Genomic DNA, 18,687 nt, shown 5'->3' with positions numbered 1-18,687 from the left:
GCGGAGGCATGGGGAGAGGAGGACGTGGCGGCCTTGGCTGCTACGACGGGCCGGGCGATGCGGCGGGAGCCGTGCAGAGGGCGTGTTGCGCGCGCTGGCAGCGTCCCAGCACAGCGCCATGATACGTTTTGGGGAGGCAGAGGACGGGCGCTTGCTCCCCAATGGTGGTGGAGACGCGGGGATAGGAGATGTGGCGCTCGGCGGCAGGGAAACAGGAGGCCGTTGGCAAAGCTGCGCAGCTCCCTCACTCGCTGGGGCGCCCCTGAGAGGCTGGCGCCCTGGCGCAACGCGCCACTAGCCCCAGTAGGAAAGACGGCTCTGCTCCCATTCACCCCAATTTCTCACTCTACCATAGGTAGAGACTTTGGAGAAAACGGCAACTGTCGGAAGCAAAAGAAGAAGAAGTGTTTTTATTTTCCATGGAAACAAGACAAAGCAATGGCTATAAATTAAGAATTAAAAAAGGCAGGTGAGGTGGAGTATCCATGACAGGAGAAGGAGAGAGATGGGATTTTGGACTGAGTCAAAGCAGGAGAGTCCCAAAATACGAAATCAGTGTTTTTCCACATACAGTTTTGTCTTCAGGCCGTGTACACAGAGTTTGCTTCTTGGAAAAAAAATACACTGCCAGGTAGTAACCTGCTTGTACCTTTGGGGCACTTCCAGACTGTCACAAGTTCCAGGTGGGACTCATATAACCACATAACGGCAAACTCGGGTTGCAACAAACCTGCTCCCTCACAAAAACGGCCTTTTGTGATGAAGGGAAACTCCAATGCAAAGTGTGAGATAATGCTTGCTTCAAGGTGATGACATCATCTAACCTTCCCACGGACAAATCCGACCGAATGCTCAATAAACAGGTTGTCTGGAAAGTGCCCTGCATCCTTTTGCTTCTGAACTCCCAAAAGAAGCTGCCAAACGTGCTTTGCTTGGCAGATCCTTATTTGCATTCCATGCTCCTCTGCACAGCAATAACAATTTCCCATAATGGTTTCATAAGGTAAAAAGGTAAAGGACCCCTGGACGGTTAAGTCCAGTCAAAGGCGATTATGGGGTTGCGGCGCTCATCTCGCTTTCAGGCCGAGGGAGCCGGTGTTTGTCCACAGACAGCTTTCTGGGTCATGTGGCCAGCAGGACTAAACCGCTTCTGGTACAATGGGACACCGTGACGGAAAGCAGAGTGCACGGAAATGCTGTTTACCTTCCCGCCGCAGCGGTACCTATTCATCTACTTGCACTGGCGGGCTTTCAAACAGCTAGGTGAGCAGGAGCTGGGACAGAGCAACGGGAGCTCACCCCGTTGCAGGGATTCGAACCGCTGACCTTCCGATCGGCAAACCCAAGAGGCTCCGTGGTTTAGACCACGTGGTTTAGAGCTTGGGGGGGGGGGCTTCACGTTGGCCCTAGGATAAGATTTGCAAAATGTTCTGCATCTGTACAAATCTGCAGATCTGAAAGCAGAGAATGTTTCTGTATCTCTAGCAGTTTTTGTGGATGAAGGAAATTCGCCAGGCACAGCTTGATGTGCAAGGAGAAAAGGGGCCAGTGCAGAAAAGAACCATAGAATCATATAGTTTGAAGGGACCCCCAAGGGTCAACTTGTCCAACCCCCTTTATCATGCTGGAATCTCAACTATGGCATTCAAGACAAATGGCCAAGACAGCAGGGATGGGGAAGATGCAGCACTCCAGATATCGAAGGACTACAACTCCCATCCTCTTTGATCATTGGCTATGCTGGCTGGGACCGATGGAAGCTAAAATCCAACAACATTCGAAAGGCAGCAGGGCAATTTATCATACGCCTATTAAAAATCCCTTGCTTTAGAGAACTTATTAAATACACAGGAGCTTTAACATCATTAAAAAAACACCCAGCTTTTGGGTTTCTAGCAAAATCCAGTGTAGCCTGAGCCACAGGATGGCTTATCGCATGAATTGGGAACCTTTGGCCCTCCAGATGGGGCTGAACTCTATCTCCCATCAGCCCCAGCAAGCATAGCCAATGGCCAAGGATGGTGGGAACTGTGGTTGAGTAACATTGGTGGAAAGGGGCCAAAGGTACCTGTGGTTTATCAGAAAGGGACTGTGGTAATGCTATGGAGACATGTGATGCTCGACAGACTCTTTGGCATCTTCATAAAAATCACAATGCCCAGAATTCCTTGGGGAGAAAATGGCAGAAAAGCAAGTGTTGAGGCCGTTGTAAAGTCGTTTCACCCAGTTGCGTTTATTCCTTGATGACTCAAGTTATCAACACCAGACTCTCCAAGTGTCCCTATTTTCCAGGGACAGTCCCAGATTTACAGAAGCCACCCCAGTTTCTGATTTGATCCTGGAATGTCCTGCTTTTCCTTAGGACATCCCCATTTTCATCGGAGAAATGTTGGAGGGTATGGAGTTCAATGATCCCCGAGCCGAGGAGATAAGTAACTATACAACCTTTAGAGGACACCTGAACCCTATATTAGGGAAGTTTTTAAATGTTTTATTATGTTTTTATATATGTTGGAAGCCACCCAGAGTGGCTGGGGCAAAATTATTATTATTATTATTATTATTACCCCTATTTTCATCGGAGAAATGTTGCAGGATATGCAACAGCCACCTGTGAAGAAGCAATGCCACACCATCACCACAGATCAAGCTTTCAAAGGGTGTCGGGCACAAACGTTTCCGAAAAGATATTTCAAAGGAAGAAGAAGAGTTTGGATTTGATATCCTGCTTTATCACTACCCGAAGGAGTCTCAAAGCGGCTAACAATCTTCTTTCCCTTCCTCCCCCACAACAAACACTCTGTGAGGTGAGTGGGGCTGAGAGACTTCAAAGAAGTGTGACGAGCCCAAGGTCACCCAGCAGCTGCATGTGGAGGAGCAGAGACGCGAACCCGGTTCCCCAGATTACGAGTCTACCATTCTTAACCACTACACCACACTGGATGCTCGGTCGGTGTGCAATTCTGCAGCAAGTAGCCCAAAGGTGCAAAATTGCACAGTGTGAGTTGCCCCGTTGCCTGTTCAGTTGAGGCCGAGAGGGGGGAATTGCAGCTGCCCCACTGTTGCTGGGCTCCAGTTGCCATCAGCGCCAAGCCAGCAGAGCCAATATGAGGGATCATGGGAGCTGGAGTCCAATTACATCCAGAGAACCACAGATTCCCTGCCTAGGGGATGAGGCAAGAGCAGGAAACCTATGGCTCAGGAGAAGGCTTCCGGTATGACCCAGCTCAAACTTATTCAAAGGCTGGGGAAACATGCATCACTGAGGCATTAGTAATCTCCCTTGCCCCAGGGTGGATTTGTTCAGTAAATGCCTGTTACCCTTCTTGCCCAACAGGCTAATTATAAAAGCCAGACTACACAAGACTGCCAGTTCTGAAATTGTGTGTCTTCCCACAGCTGCGTTTTTAAGAATGAAAAGTCCTGTGCGAGGCAGAAGTTGGAAGCAGGGGGTTGGGTAAAGTCGAGCTGCTTAACCCTCTCCCCTCTTGCCATCGGGTATCCTCTCAAAACCAACTCCCAGCAGATTTTCCAGATGTGGGGGATAAATAGGACCCCACGGGAGAAAAACAACAGGGGTACGTTTTTTGAGAGGACAGCGATGGTTGGGGAAACAACCTCCGGAAGAAAGAATCGTGGAATCCTCCATCACAAGCAGTTTGGCTCAAAAATAAATAAGTCAAGGGTCACCTAGTTCCCCCCTCCCCCTCCTAACTTTGGTTTCTCCACCAGGGGGCGCTTCAGTGCTCCTGCTGCTCAAAGATGGTGGCAAATGTCCTGAAAGAAAAAGAGAAGAAAGGGTTTGAATTAGGGTCTTTCCATTACAATATTTTTGCTTATTTCTGGTCAACAGTCATCTATCCTGCACTTTCTCCAAGGGGGCCACGGCTGCCTACGTGGAATGAGCAGGCAGCCTCCTTTCCAAACAGATGCCTGTCCTAGATCTGCATGCCTTGAAAGAGAGAGAGACTTCATATTGTTCCCATTTCACAGACGAAGAAAACTGAGGGCCGAAAGAAAAGAGTTCCCCCAGCTTTATGGGGCAACCTGAGACAAGACTGGAGGTTGAAGCTGCAGGATCTCCTCTGGATCCTGGCTGTCCTCTCTCCAGGGGCAGAGGCTGCAACACAAGGAAACGGGAGGAAGTAGATTTTGGAGCTCAGCTGCTGCCTCTCCTTAGGATTCGAATGGGATGAAGGGCTGCTACTTACTGAAATAAGGCTCCAGATAATTCATCTACGATGCTCCCTGCAAAACACAAAACAGAACAAGTCAGGATTTTGCTGTTCCTAGGGCACTTACCACCTGCTCACCTTGAGCTTACGTCTCCCTATTAAAACAAACTTTATGAAGTTGTTTATTGCTGTGTTTATTGCTCATTTCTTGGCTGCCGTTCTCATATTCTGGGGATGGAGAATGGCTGAGTGGAATATGTGGCGACATGGTGGCTCAGCTGAGGCGACACAGTGAGCTAGATGGCTCAGCTGAGATTTGAACCCAGGTCCTTCCTAGCCCGCACCCCCAACCACCCAGTCCAAGTCTGACACTCGATCTGCTAACCCAGAGGTGGTCATACAGATGGCTTCCGGGATCTACTTCAATTTTTACTCAAAAACCCAAGACCCACAAACTGGAGCCAGGCGCAAACATACCCTTAGGCTGAGTACACATCATAGATTTAGAGCACATTTAAATGACATTCTCCCAAATTACACAGAGCTACAGTTCCCAGCAGGGATGCAGGTGGCGCTGTGTTAAACCACAGAGCCTAGGGCATGCCGATCAGAAGGTCGGCGGTTCAAATCCCCGCGACGGGGTGAGCTCCCGTTGCTCGGTCCCAGCTCCTGCCAACCTAGCAGTTCAAAAGCACATCAAGTGCAAGTAGATAAATAGGTACCGCTACAGCGGGAAGGTAAACAGCGTTTTCGTGTGCTGCTCTGGTTCGCCAGAAGCGGCTTTGTCATGCTGGCCACATGACCTGGAAGCTGTACGCCGGCTCCCTCGGCCAATAACATGAGATGAGCGCCGCAACCCCAGAGTCAGTCATGACTGGACCTAATGGTCAGGGGTCCCTTTACCTTTACAGTTCCCAGCACCCTTTACAAACAACAGTTTCCATGATTTTTTTGGGGGGGGAGTGGGGTGTACTTTAAACGTACGGTGTGTGCATGTAGCCTAAAATTAAGGAACAGGGTACCTCTGAACATATTCTTAGCCAAGGACTTTGTTTTCTGTACTGGCCACTGACTTACCATACAAAAATCTGCTCCTGCTTTTTCCCCAACCACAGCAGCCGAACTTAGAAAAGAGGTGTACCAGTAGATCCCACCTGCCCAAGCCAATGCTAAAGCCGCAAAGGGGAAAATCAACTCACCGGGTGCACAGGCCGTCTCGCACACAGGGCAAACGTAACAATAATGGCAATACTGCAGAGAGAGAGAGATAAAAGGAGTGACCGTCAGGCAGGGCACTGCTGTGGTTAAGGTTCACAGAACCAGAGTAGTAAGTCTGGGGCAAAGGAAGGGGTGGGGAGGAGGGAGGAGCGAGTTTGCGGCACCGACCTGGCAGCTTGCGCAGTATTCGCTGCTGTCGCCTTCTTTGCAGGGGCACTTGTCACACTTGTCGCAATCCTGGGGGTGGAAATTCAGAAAAACTTAGCTGGGTCTGTTTGGGTGGCGAGTCCTCAGCACAGCACAGCCCTCCTTGTCCTGCATGCCACAACCAAACCACTCTGCCCATGTGGCACCTTCAGAGTGGTGGATTTCTTGTTTGTTTGTTTTTGCAGGCGTTTTGGGCAGCATGTCGTGGTTGCAATACTAGTGCATTAGTTGTAAATTCATACAACATTTCCCTTTATTGGTTGTTCCGTGATGCTTCCCTGACATTCTTGCATTCTTGCTATCTGGAACCTTACACTATAGACAGTGCGTTTTTTTTCTTCCTAAAAAGATGTTTAGGGGTACTCTCATTTTGACTCAAGAAAATGACCATTTTATAGTTCAAATCGAGAAAAATAAATACAGTAAATGGGCAAAAGTACAGTGGACGAATTTAATTCGTTCCACGGGTCTTTTCTTATAACGAAAAATTCGTCTAGCGAATCCCATAGGAATGCATTGAATTTTTTTTCGATTTTTTTTTTTTTGCCCATAGGAACGCATTAATTGAATTTCAATGCATTCCTATGGGAAACCGCGATTCGCTAGACGAATTTTTCATAAAACAAATTCGTCTAGCGAGGCAACCTCCACTAGAAAAATCCTTTTGTTAAGCGGAAATTTCGTTAAGCAGGGCATTCGTTAAGTGAGGCACCACTGTACAAAGATTCACAAAATGTTTAGGGGTATACGTCCCCCCCCCCAGAAAAAGCACTGGCAATAGCACAACAAAAGAAGGACCAAAAACAACTACTACAAGAACATTTGCAGTATGAAAACTTACAGGGTTGCAGCAGGAAGTTAACAGGCCATGCACTGGTTGGAAATGAAGCGGTATCTTAATGCTTTTTTTAATGGTTTTTAGAACACAGCCTTATTTTGGACAAAAAAGGAGAGGAAAATATATTTGATATTCAGTTTTGTATTTTTCTTGATAAACCCTAAGAAAGTTTATGCCAAAAGGGGGGAATTCAATGAAGCAGTATCATACCCTCCAACATGCGGTATCTCCAAACTGAGACGCGCATCTTTGTGGCTGTGCATGAGTCATGTGACTCGTGCGAGATCAGAGCCCAAAATATGCATTCCCCCCCCCAAAAAAATGCACATTTGGGGGCTCTGCGCAAGATTCGTGCCCCCCCCAAAATCACTTTTCTCACAGCAAGATCTCAGCGCCCAAAATGGCCCTCATGCACTTGCATGAAAAGATGGGATGTCCCGGTTTTCCCAAGACATTTGTTGGGTATGCGGTATGACCACTCCAAAACTTCTGCAGAGGTAAACAGTACTGAAGGCAGGGTCACGTATATCTGCGCCGATATCATAACAGGCACAACTAATCGTGAATGCACAATAACCCTGGAGGGTCCCAATAGAAACACAGGGAGCTGTTGGTCCATCTCGATTGGTATGGTCTACCCCAGGGGTCCCCAGACTTACCTGCCTTCGTGCTGGTGCCCGTCGCGCCGATCGCGCGGCGGGCCGGAGGGTGGGGGAGTGCGCGCCAGTGCGCATGCGCACACCCATTTACTGGTGCGGTGGCGCGGTTCCAGGCCGGAAAAATCGCCGAAAATTGTTTGTGCGCATGCGTATGGGCCTCCCCCGACCCGGAAGTGCAGCTCCCCCGACCCGGAAGTGCACCGGAAATGACCTCTTCTGGGTCGGGAGAGGCCCATACGCATGCGCAGAAACGATTGTCGGCAATTTTTTTCAGATCTGGAAGCGCGCCGCCGCGCAGCGCGCCGCAAGAGCGGGCGGCGGCAGCGGGTGGCAGGGGTCGTCGCGGGTCGGATTGGGAGGCCAATTGGGCCACATCCGGCTCGGGGGCCGTAGTCTGGGGACACCTGGTCTACCCTGACTGGCAGTGACTCTTCTGGGTGTCAGGAAGGGGTCTTTGCCAACCCTATTGGGAAACTGAACCATCTGCATGCCAAGAAGTTCTGTGGCAATTCCCCGATTCTTCCCGGTCCCTCAACACTATAGTTATCCTTCTCAACACCACGTAGGAAACCACCATCACCAGAACCCCACTGAAAATATTATTTTGCAGTTCATTCTATATTTCAGTTTCTGGATTCTGAGCCTGTTTGTCCCTGCAAAATATCTGAAATTGCCAAATCACAGGTTCCTCAGTTGCTTTTATTTGGCTGCTCAATCAAAACACCTCACTTTCCTGCACTGCATCCGTCAGCCCTACTCACTGGCTCTGTTTGCTGGGTCTGATGGGAGTTGAAATTCACCAGACTTTTAAAACCAGAAGCCTTTTTACTTGGTATAATTGGGGATGAAATCCCAAGAAAAGATGTTAACTTTTTAATGTATGCTACTACGGCAGCAAGGATTTTAATTGTGAAATATTGGAAGAAAAATGAACTGCCTACTATAGAAGAATGGCAAATGAAGATGATGGGCTTTATGGAACTTGCGGAACTGACAGGAAGACTCCGGGACCAAGCAGAGGAGACGGTGGAGGAAGATTGGAAGAAATTTAAAGTTTATTTAGGGAAATATTTTGGAACCTAAAAGATTGAATATCTATGGGAATATTTTGTTGTTAAGGCATTAGGGAGGAATGAAGATGGGAGGAAAATAGATAAATGAATTAAATTTAATGGACTGAGGTAAAAATTTAAAGGTTTAGTTGCAGTGGTGATAAATATTTGAAGTAATGAGTAAGAAACTGCTAAAGAGGCCTTGAAAAGGAAATCAGTTAGGAGGGATCTGGGGAAGTCTAAGAAATAATGGTTGGAAAAGTTTTAAGTAAGTTATAAGGTGTATCTGGATATTTGTTTTAATGTATTTTTTGTAAAAAATAATAATTGTATTTTCTCCTTTTTCCTATTTTTTGTTTTTTTATTCTTTTTAATATTATTGTCTTTTAATATCTGTTGTTTGTGTGATGTTGATGTTTATATAAAACCAATAAAGAATTATTTTTTTAAAAAAAGTTCACCAGACTTTTAGGAGACATCTGAAGGCAGCCCTGTTTAGGGAAGCTTTTAGTTTTAATAGATTATTGTATTTTAATGTCTGTTGGAAACCGCCCAGAGTGGCTGGGGAAACCCAGCCAGATGGGCGGGGTATAAATAATAAATTACTATTATAGATGATGATGATGATGATGATGATGATGATGATGATGATGATGATTAGCATCAGGCAGGCATAGACTTGTACTGTATGTAGAACTCCTGCAGTCACATGAAGTTCCAGGAGAAGGTGACACGGAGGTGCAATTCAATTTTTTTTAAAGAGACAGGCTGTGATTCACAAAACATACGCTCCCTTTCCTAGTTCTCCCCTGCTCCCCAACTGCCTAGTCCTCAAGATAAAGCTGGCACCTTCCCCATCCCCCACGAAGGCTCCTGTTTCTTTAACAGGCGCAGCAAAGCAGAAATCTCGTGGGTGAAGTTTCTTTCCGTCACCTTGTCAACAGGCTATGAAACTGTTTTACAGCCGTACATACGAAACTGTCGGACCACTGGCCAATCGCTCCCATGCTCAAGCAGGCTTTTGAGTTCATCGACCCCTTGGTGAGCAGATAAATTGTCATCGACCCGAAGCCAAACTCGGAGGGATGCAAATGAAGTCAAGAAATATTGAGATATAAGCAGCATTTATTAATCGTGCATCCACCAATACCAGGAATCATAAAATGTTTCCTCCCCCCCCCCCACAAAGGAATACTGTTGTATCGCCAGATTGTCATATTAAATACAGAGGTCCAAGGGAGGCGCACTTTGCACATGCCCTTTGCACATGCTCATGCCCTTTATTCTGCAGGATCATAGTTCCTGGTTAAATTTTCTGTACTGTAACTCGTTAACTTCTTTTCCAACTTCTTTTCAATTCCTCTATGGGATGGCTGAATATTCCTGCATTGCAGGGGGGTTGAACTAGTAGATGATTCCATTCCCACTCTACAATTCTATGATTCTATCTTAACATGGTGGGGAATACCCAGGTTAGCTGTACTAACTACTGATGGGCAATTCCAAGGCCCTGTAAAACAGACCTGGACCAGGTAGCCCTTCAAACAGAGGACACCTTCAAGTAGAAGACTGTAAAGTAGAAGATGTGGCCTCCCTAGATCATGGATCTCTGTGTCATGTACAGTAGATCCGTATCCAAAAATCTGGGGAGGAAGAGGGGGGTTGCAGGCAGGGACCAGGCAAAGAAGAACACAGGAACATCAACCCATCTCTGAGCCAGACCTTCAGAACGAGCATGCGCGCACTGTAATAGGACGTGCAAAAATAAGGCAGACTCTCATCAAAGACATAACGGCAAACAAGGACAGGAAGAGGGAGAAGCCATGGCAGAGCTAAGCTCAGGCTGCTTCCATGGAGAGATGAAGGCAAGAGTTCCTTCCATAGCTGCCAAGTTATCCCTTTTTAAAAGGGATTTTCCCTTATGCTGAATAGGCTTCCTCGTGAGAAAAGGGAGAACTTGGCAGCTATGGTTCCTTCCTCCTTCCTCCTCCAGAGATCCAAAGGAAAGATAAGATAAGATAAGATATCTTTATTGTCATTGTCCCCTTGCGGGAACAACGAAAGGAAAAGTGTGAAGACATATTGTAAAATCCACACGTCTCATCAGAGGGCAATGAGAAGGAAACTTATGCCTGTTTCAGGAGGAGCAGAGAAAGCAGTCATGCTGCGGATTAATGGGCAACGGGACTAAAGTAGGAACGGGCAAAGATGTGAGGCATGCAAGAGGAGACCCTTAAGGCTCGACCACAAACGGTTTGGGCGGTCAAATCCCACCCCGGAGAGCTGAGCAGGTATGCAGGTGAAGGTTTCTCCTTCGTTACCTTGCAGAAGGCACAGTAATGGCACAGAGAGCCTGCCTCGTACTCCTCATTGTCCTCGTCATCTTCCTCTTCTTCAATGGAAAAGAAAGACATATAGAGATGTCCAGAAGGGTCCCTCCCGGTGGGGGAGGGAGGAGGTTCTAGAGGGCAGCTGAGAGACCCCAGGTGGTTATGGGGGCTCAGCATGTTGGTGCTAGAGGGGAGAAAGTTGGGCTCCTGGGATAAGCAAAGAGGGACGCCAAGTGTGTCGGGAAAGCCAAGAGCTTCTCTGCGCGGCCTAGCTGGGAAAAAGGACGGGGTCCTTTGAGGGGAAGGGAGGACAGCCACAATTTATGGGCCCTTGGGGACATTTGTGAAAGCCAGGGGTCGGTTACCCCTAAGGAAAGCCAACATGGCCTCATCCACCCCACCCCACCCACTAAGCCTCTCTCACCTTCTCCCTCTTTGTGGTGCTTCTTGGCCTTGTCATGGCTTTCGTGCCTGGGGCGCTTGTGTTTGTGCCCTTCATCCTCATCTTCTTCCTTGGACGCCGTTTCATCGGACTCGTCTTCCTCTTCACCATGGTGATGGTGGCGGTGGCGGTGCTCTTTGCCCTCGTCAGCTTCCGTATGGTGATGGCGCCCGTGGGCCTCTTCCTGGTCATCGTCATTGTGGTGATGGTGATGGTGATGACTGGCATGCTCTTCTTCTTCTTCACTGTCGTCATCATCCTCATGGTGATGAGCATGATGTTCATGATGATGGTGTTCCTCTTCATCACTGTCATCGTCGTCGTCGTCATCATCATCATCATCATCATCACCATGGTGGTGGTGGTGACCACCATGATGTTCATGTTGGTGATCATGTTCATGTTTGTTGTCATCGTCATCGTCATCATCATCATCATGGTGATGGTGGTGAGCATGATGTTCATGATGATGGTGTTCCTCTTCATCACTGTCGTCATCATCTTCATCATCATCATCATGCTCATGATGGTGGTGATGGTCACCATGGTGTCCGTGATGGTGGTGATGCTTGCCATGATTGTCGTCGTCGTCATCATCATCATCATCATGGTGCTGGTGGTCACCATGATGTTCATGGTGATGCTTGCCATGGTGGTCATCATCATCGTCATCATCGTCATCATCGTCATCGTCATGGTGATGGTTACCATGGTGTTCATGGTGATGATGATGCTTGCCATGGTGGTCATCATCATCATCATCATCGTCATCATCATCATCATCATGGTGATGGTCACCATGGTGTTCATGGTGCTGGTGATGCTTGTCATGGTGGTGGTTGTCATCATCATCATCGTCGTCACCATCATCGTGGTGGGAACTGTGGTGATGATGGTGCTCTGCATGGTGATGTCCAGTGTGGTGATGATGGTGTTCCTCATCATCATCATCGTCATCGTCATCATGGTGGCCTCCTTGGTGATGCCCTGCTTCATGAAGGTAGCTGGCATGGTGATAATGTTCGTCATCATCGTCATCAGCATCATGCTGTCCGTGGTGGTGGTGGTGTCCGTCCTCATGCTGGCTTCCGTGGTGGTGGTGGTGCTGATCCTCTGCCAGGGCTCTCGGGAGCCTGAACGAGCAGAGCAGGACCAGAAGGAGGCCCATTGTCAGGGCCTTCCAGGAAGCCATGGCAGAAGGGGATGGGTGGAAGCAACACACTCAGGAGTCTCAGAGGCAAGCAACTCGGCAAGGCCGTCAGCCCGCAGGGAGAGCTAAGGGGTAGGAATATACAGTTTCCAGCCCTCCGTTTGTATGAGCGACGTCTACAGCTGGCCTAGATTAGCCCTTCAGCCAACAGCCAATGGCTGCCTAGCCCAGCCTCCAAGATAGATGAGAGTACCAAGCCATGGGCCCTGCCGTGCCCTTATATGAAGTGGCTGGGCTGGAGGGGGCGGGGAGGAAGGGAGAGGTATCTAAGCTGCTTGCCATAGTGCCAGGCTATTCTTAGCCGTTGGGAGCAACTGTGCCTCACTCCCTCAATGTGACAGGGAAGCCAGCAGGGTTTCTGTTCACTTCAGAGGGGGGAGCAATAAGAGCCAAGACTCCTCCTGGGTTCTCTGAGAGAGGGGGCATATATGCATGTGTACATGTGTGGTTTAGTGCGCTAGAGAAAGTGGAAGCTCAGAATCATGGTTTATCTGGCACCTAGGAGCTAGAGCAACAGGCCTAAGACCCTGTTTCCTGAAAGGAGAGGAAGGCCTAATGGGTTGATATCCGGATATTATTGGATCAGGCAGACCAGAGGTGTGGTGGCAGAACAGCAGGGGGAGGACAGAAAATGCCCCTTTTAAACCACGTGGTTTATTATTTGCTGGTAGAAATTGCTTTGCAATTTCTTGTTCATTTGTTTGTTTCGTTCAGTCTAAACTCTGGAAAGTGAGCAATTTTATCTTGTGCATACACTGAAACAAATCAGCATAGAGATGATAGACAGATAGATAGATAGATGATAGATAGATAGATAGATAGATAGATAGATAGATAGATAGATAGATAGATGATAGATAGAAAGATGCAGGGGTGCCAACTTGGGAGGCCCAGGTAAGCCCTGCCACGCATAATTGTGTGGCTGCGGTGCACACACACCATTTAAATGTCAGTGCCCATCAACTTTGGGGGGCCTGAAGACCACTTGATCCCTAGGAGTTGGCTGCTATGAATAGATAGGTAGATGATAGATAGATAGATAGATAGATAGATAGATAGATAGATAGATAGATAGATGAGAGAGAGAGAGAGAGAGAGAGAGAGAGAGAGAGAGAGAGAGAGAGCGCTGTTGGTCTCTAAGGTGCTACTGGAAGGAATTTTTTTAGATAGATAGATGATGATAGATAGATAGATAGATAGATGAGAGAGAGAGAGAGAGAGAGAGAGAGAGAGAGAGAGAGAGAGAGAGAGAGAGAGAGAGCTGTTGGTCTCTAAAGTGCTACTGGAAGGAATTTTTTTAGATAGATAGATGATGATAGATAGATAGATAGATAGATAGATAGATAGATAGATAGATAGTTGATAGACAGTCTTTCATCTATCCCCTCTGATTTTGGATGGTTAAAGTGGAGTTAGGCCGAACTCCCCACCATCACGAAAGATGCCATTTCTGAGTTTTACGAAAGGCAACAGCCCAATCAATTTTTAAATAAAGCCCAAGGATATGGCGATAGGAGGAGGCTTATAGGGAGGCAAGACAGAGAGGAAAAGGAGTGACTCAGGAGCCAAGGTGATGCTCCAGAGCACTTTATTTATTTTTTTAAAGAGGCAGCGTTCTTTGCAGCATCAGGAATGTGCTGATGGGTCCCAGCGGTTGAAACCGAATCCACAGAGCTGGCCGAGATCTATAAATACCTGCGCAGGCCTGCAGTGACCTGGATCATTCCTGCTGGTGTCCTGTTCTCCAGATGACAGTGCAGGAACTTCCCCTGAACAGGTCACAATCCCCTCAGGAGGAGGATGGGGGTGAGACCTGGTTTTGTCCAACTTTTAACGTGAACCTATCTACCGTATTTTGTTATGTGCAAATGGCTTTAGATACCTATTAGGTCCATCAATTACCATATAGCATATATCCAACACAAAAAACAGCAACAATTTGTTGTTGACAAAAGACAGCTGGACATATAAAGGGCCCTGTTACCTTCAGTAGCTTAGGGCCTCATCAAACCTAAATCTGGCCCTGCACACACCGATTCACAAGCATACATAGAATCATAGAATCATAGAGTTGGAAGAGACCACAAGGGCCATCCAGTCCAACCCCCTGCCAAGCAGGAAACACCATCAAAGCATTCCTGACAGATGGCTGTCAAGCCTCCGCTTAAAGACCTGCAAAGAAGGAGACTCCACCACACTCCTTGGCAGCAAGTTCCACTGTCGAACAGCTCTTACTGTCAGGAAGTTCTTCCTAATGTTTAGGTGGAATCTTCTTTCTTGTAGTTTGAATCCATTGCTCCGTGTCCACTTCTCTGGAGCAGCAGAAAACAATCTTTCTCCCTCCTCTATATGACATCCTTTTATATATTTGAACATGGCTATCATATCACCCCTTAACCTTCTCTTCTCCAGGCTAAACATACCCAGCTCCCTAAGCCGTTCCTCATAAGGCACTGTTTCCAGGCCTTTGACCATTTTGGTTGCCCTCATCGGGACACATTCCAGCTTGTCAATATCCTTCCTTCTTGAACTGTGGTGCCCAGAACCGGACACAGTATTCCAGGTGAGGTCTGACTAGTGGTACTATTACTTCCCTTGATCTAGATGCAGCCCAGAATTGCATTGGCTTTTTTTTAGCTGCTGCATCACACTGTTGATTCATGTCACGTTTGTGGTCTACCAAGACTCCTAGATCCTTTTCACATGTACTGCTCTCAAGCCAGGTGTCACCCATCCTGTATTTGTGCCTTTCATTTTTATTTTTTTATTTTTTTTTGCCCAAGTGTAGTACTTTACATTGCTCCCTGTTAAAATTCATCTTGTTTGCTTTGGCCCAGTTGTCTAATCTGTTCAGGTCATTTTGAAGTGTGATCCTGTCCTCTGGGGTATTAGCCACCCCTCCCAATTTGGTGTCATCTGCAAACTTGCTCAGGATGCCCTCAAGCCCATCATCCAAGTCATTGATAAAGATGTTGAATAAGACTGGGCCCAAGGCAGAACACACAGGCCCACAGCACTCTGCCCTCCCGCACACCCGGCCTTACAAATTCACACCAAGCTTACAGACCCCACATTGATCCCTAGAGTTCTTATCTGACAGGATGGCACCTACAGAAACCTACCTGGGAGCATGTGCTATGGCAGGGTGCCAAAACTAAGGCCCGGGGGCCGGATGCGGCCCAATCGCCTTCTCAATCCGGCCCACGGACGGTCCGGGAATCAGCATGTTTTTACATGAGTAGAATGTTTCCTTTTATTTAAAATGCATCTCTGGGTTATTTGTGGGGCATAGGAATTCGTTCATTTTTTTTTCCAAAATATAGTCCGGCCCCCCACAAGGTCTGAGGGACAGTGGACCAGCCCCCTGCTGAAAAAGTTTGCTGACCCCTGTGCTATGGGGTTAATGGCCAAGGCTCCTACAGAATACGACCCTACGGTACATACGTACTCCTCCCTGTATAGGATTGTACTATGAGTCTTCTTTTCAAGAGAGGAGCGTCACCGCTGGTTTTCGAAAGAAGCCCAGGGCATCCTGGGCAGCAGAAGGAAGAGACCATTTAATTGAAACGAATTGCTCCCATGAATTTTAAAGGTGCCTCAAGACTGGCTGCTGCCTTGCCTCAGTGGTTTGCCGCTCTCGAAAACAGTAACGGCGAAAATGTACTCTGCCCAGAACCCTTTCCTATACCGCTACAACGCCTCTGAATTAGGCAAGTCAATGACTCGGTTAATCTTTTAAAGGCCTTTTGACTGAGCAAAAGCAGGTCCTTGATGTATCAGGCAGATTTAAAAAACAACAAGGGGTTTTTTAAAAGGAAGAGACACCCTCCTTTTTCTCTTCACACAGGAAGCATTGTCTCACTTACAACGATGGCTTTTTAAAAAAATGTGCATGCATATTTATGCAGGTTTAATGGATCAAGCAACTAAAACTCGTAGACCCAGTCGGCACATGTAATGAAATGGCCTGCACCACTTCAGACTTGCAGGCAGAAGATAGTTTTTTAAAATGTTCCCCCTTGAAAGCGCTGCCTGCAAGTAGAAAACGAGCCCACCAAGGAGAACGGTTCTGCTCTAGCCTTCTCTACATTTTTATTTAAGCTTCTTCTAATGTAGGGGGAGCATTAAAAAATGCAGTTTGCCAACCTGCAGTCTGATGTGGCGCAGTCCAGTTAGCCTCATTCCCACTTCATTCTGCAAGCAGGCGTTGACTTGGCTGTGCAGATTTCTTCAGCTGTGCTCTGAAGTTTAATTGATCAGCCTTTTTGACTGGGCAACATGCTGAAAGGATGTTTGTGACCAGGCCAATACATAATAATAATAAATAAATAATTTATTATTTGTACCCCGCCCATCTGGCTGGGTTTCCCCAGCCACTCTGGGCGGCTTCCAACAAAAAATTAAAATACATTAAAATGTCACACATTAAAAACTTCCCTGAACAGGGCTGCCTTGAGATGCCTTCTAAAGGTCTGGTAGTTGTTGTTCTCTTTGACCTCTAGTGGGAGGGCATTCCATGTGGCAGACGACCTTCAGATATTTGAAGATGGCTATCATATCACCTCTCAGACAATCAAGATAGGCTACTTCTATATTTAATTATTTATTTATATATTTATACCCCGCCCATCTGGCTGGGTTTCCCCAGCCACTCTGGGCGGCTTCCAACAGAAATATTAAAATACACTAATTTCTTAAAGATCAAAAGCTTCCCTAAACAGGGCTGCCTTCAGATGTCTTCTAAATGTCAGGTAGTTATTTATCTCTTTGACATCTGATGGGAGGGCGTTCCACAGGGCGGGCGCCACTACCGAGAAGGCCCTCTGCCTGGTTCCCTGTAGCTTTGCTTCTCACAGTGAGGGAACCGCCAGAAGGCCCTCGGCGCTGGACCTCAGTGTCCGGGCAGAACGATGGGGGTGGAGACCCTCCTTCAGGTATACTGGACCAAGGCCATTTAGGGCTTTAAAGGTCAACACCAACACTTTGAATGTTCTTAGCAGCCTCTCTGATATTTTACATCCCGGTCAGGTTTCCATGTGCTTTTGTGGGGGAATTGTATTTGACCCCAACAACTTTGAGACACAAGCAAGCTTATTTTAAACTAAGCATCTACCAGCCTGACTTTATCTCCTGGAGGAGAATGGTGTTTTTTTAAATTACTTCTTACGATTATTAGTGATGTCCCCGGACCTCAAAATTAGGAGGCCCATATGTCAATCTATCAGGTTCACAAATGCCCACATGTTTGCTGGGCCTGGTTTTCTATCTAACAAATGTTATTATTCTTGCACTTCAAACCAAGATTTATTATGAGTTAAGCAGGAGAATATGACCCTATGTTGTGCTTTGTCATAAGTGGAGGGCAGCGAATCAGACAAGGAATGAGAGCTGCAATATTGGGCCTACCTTCTAGGAAGATGAAACAGCTGGTCAGGTAAGTCTTGGTCTTTTGGTGTGGTTTTCTTGCTCTTCCTGCCTCCCCTTCCTTCCTTCCTTCCTTCCTTCCTTCCTTCCTTCCTTCCTTCCTTCCTTCCTTCCTTCCTTCCTTCCTTCCTTCCTTCCTTCCTTTCCCCCCTTACAGCCATGGATCTTTCCGGGCCAATCAAACCAGACTCACATCAGTTTGTGGCTGTGTGTACCCAACTCATCCAAAGCACAAAGGCCTTCCAAATATGCTCAGTTTGGCTCAGGGCTTGTTTGAATCTTTACTTCTCACCTTCTACCTTCTCTTTGCTTCTTTGAACAACCTGAAATGTGTGAGAAGGTAAAGTGAAGGTGGTAGAAGTTATAGGGGCTGCCATATGTCCAGAATTCCCCAGAAAATGCCAGGATTTGGCTGCCTAAAGTCTGGACAGAACCACAATGTGATCTGCAAGCAATCAAATCTTCTAAAGGCTCCTTGGCTTCCCCTTCTAAAAACAGTCCATTTTAGAGCCAGTTACCTGTCAAATCTCCAGCTAGCCTCACTTAGATTTGCTTTTACTGAGCTACGTTTTCAAGCTATGTACCAGTAACTGTAGTTTGTAGCTCTCATTCCCAGGATTATTTGGGAGAAGTAATGTGCTTCATGGGACGCGGGTGGCGCTGTGGGTTAAACCACAGAGCCAAGGGCTTGCCGATCAGAAGGTCGCGTGGTTTGAATCCCTGCGACAGGGTGAGCTCCTGTTGCTCGGTCCCAGTCCCTGCCAACCTAGCAGTTTGAAAGCATGTCAAAGTGCAAGTAGATAAATAGGTACCGCTGCAGCAGGAAGGTAAACGCCGTTTCCGTGCGCTGCTCTGGTTCACCAGAAGCGGTTTTGTCATGCTGGCCACATGACCTGGAAGCTGTACGCCGGCTCCCTCGGCCAATAACGCGAGATGAGCACCGCAACCCCAGAGTCGGTCACCTTTACCTTTACCTTTATGTGCTTCAAATGTATAACGTAGTTGTGAATACAGTGCAAAAGGAAAAGGGATTGGGGAGGGAAGAGGAAAGCGAGTTGTTCCTTATTTAGCCAATGGATGGGGCCAGCCTCGTCTTTACCATCCCATCATATTCTTCCTGGTGGGAAGAGGT

At 47.3% G+C, this 18,687-nt stretch overlaps 1 protein-coding gene across 1 annotated transcript; it reads right to left on the bottom strand.

Moving 5' to 3' along the window:
• Window positions 1–383: 383 nt before the first annotated feature.
• Window positions 384–12,257, bottom strand: HRC (histidine rich calcium binding protein). The gene is made up of 6 exons (XM_035136219.2): window positions 10,904–12,257; window positions 10,471–10,541; window positions 5,562–5,630; window positions 5,375–5,426; window positions 4,212–4,248; window positions 384–3,777 (listed from the first exon to the last, which is right to left on the bottom strand). The coding sequence occupies exons 1-6, from the start codon at window positions 12,111–12,113 to the stop codon at window positions 3,741–3,743; spliced, it is 1,476 nt and encodes a 491-aa protein (XP_034992110.2). The 5' UTR covers window positions 12,114–12,257; the 3' UTR covers window positions 384–3,740.
• Window positions 12,258–18,687: the final 6,430 nt, after the last annotated feature.

Source organism: Zootoca vivipara, chromosome 13, assembly GCF_963506605.1.
Source record: "Zootoca vivipara chromosome 13, rZooViv1.1, whole genome shotgun sequence".
In the NCBI taxonomy this organism is placed as follows: Eukaryota; Metazoa; Chordata; class Lepidosauria; order Squamata; family Lacertidae; genus Zootoca; species Zootoca vivipara.
Note: the sequence above shows the minus strand (reverse complement) of the source record. Positions and strands in the feature narration are given on the sequence as shown.

Coding starts and splice junctions, on each gene's coding strand:
- HRC (XM_035136219.2), bottom strand. CDS start 12,113: ATGGCTTCCTGGAAGGCCCTGACAATGGGCCTCCTTCTGGTCCTGCTC. Junction 10,542..10,903: donor GCACCACAAAGAGGGAGAAG/GTGAGAGAGGCT, acceptor TTTCCATTGAAG/AAGAGGAAGATGACGAGGAC. Junction 5,631..10,470: donor ATTACTGTGCCTTCTGCAAG/GTAACGAAGGAG, acceptor TTCCACCCCCAG/GATTGCGACAAGTGTGACAA.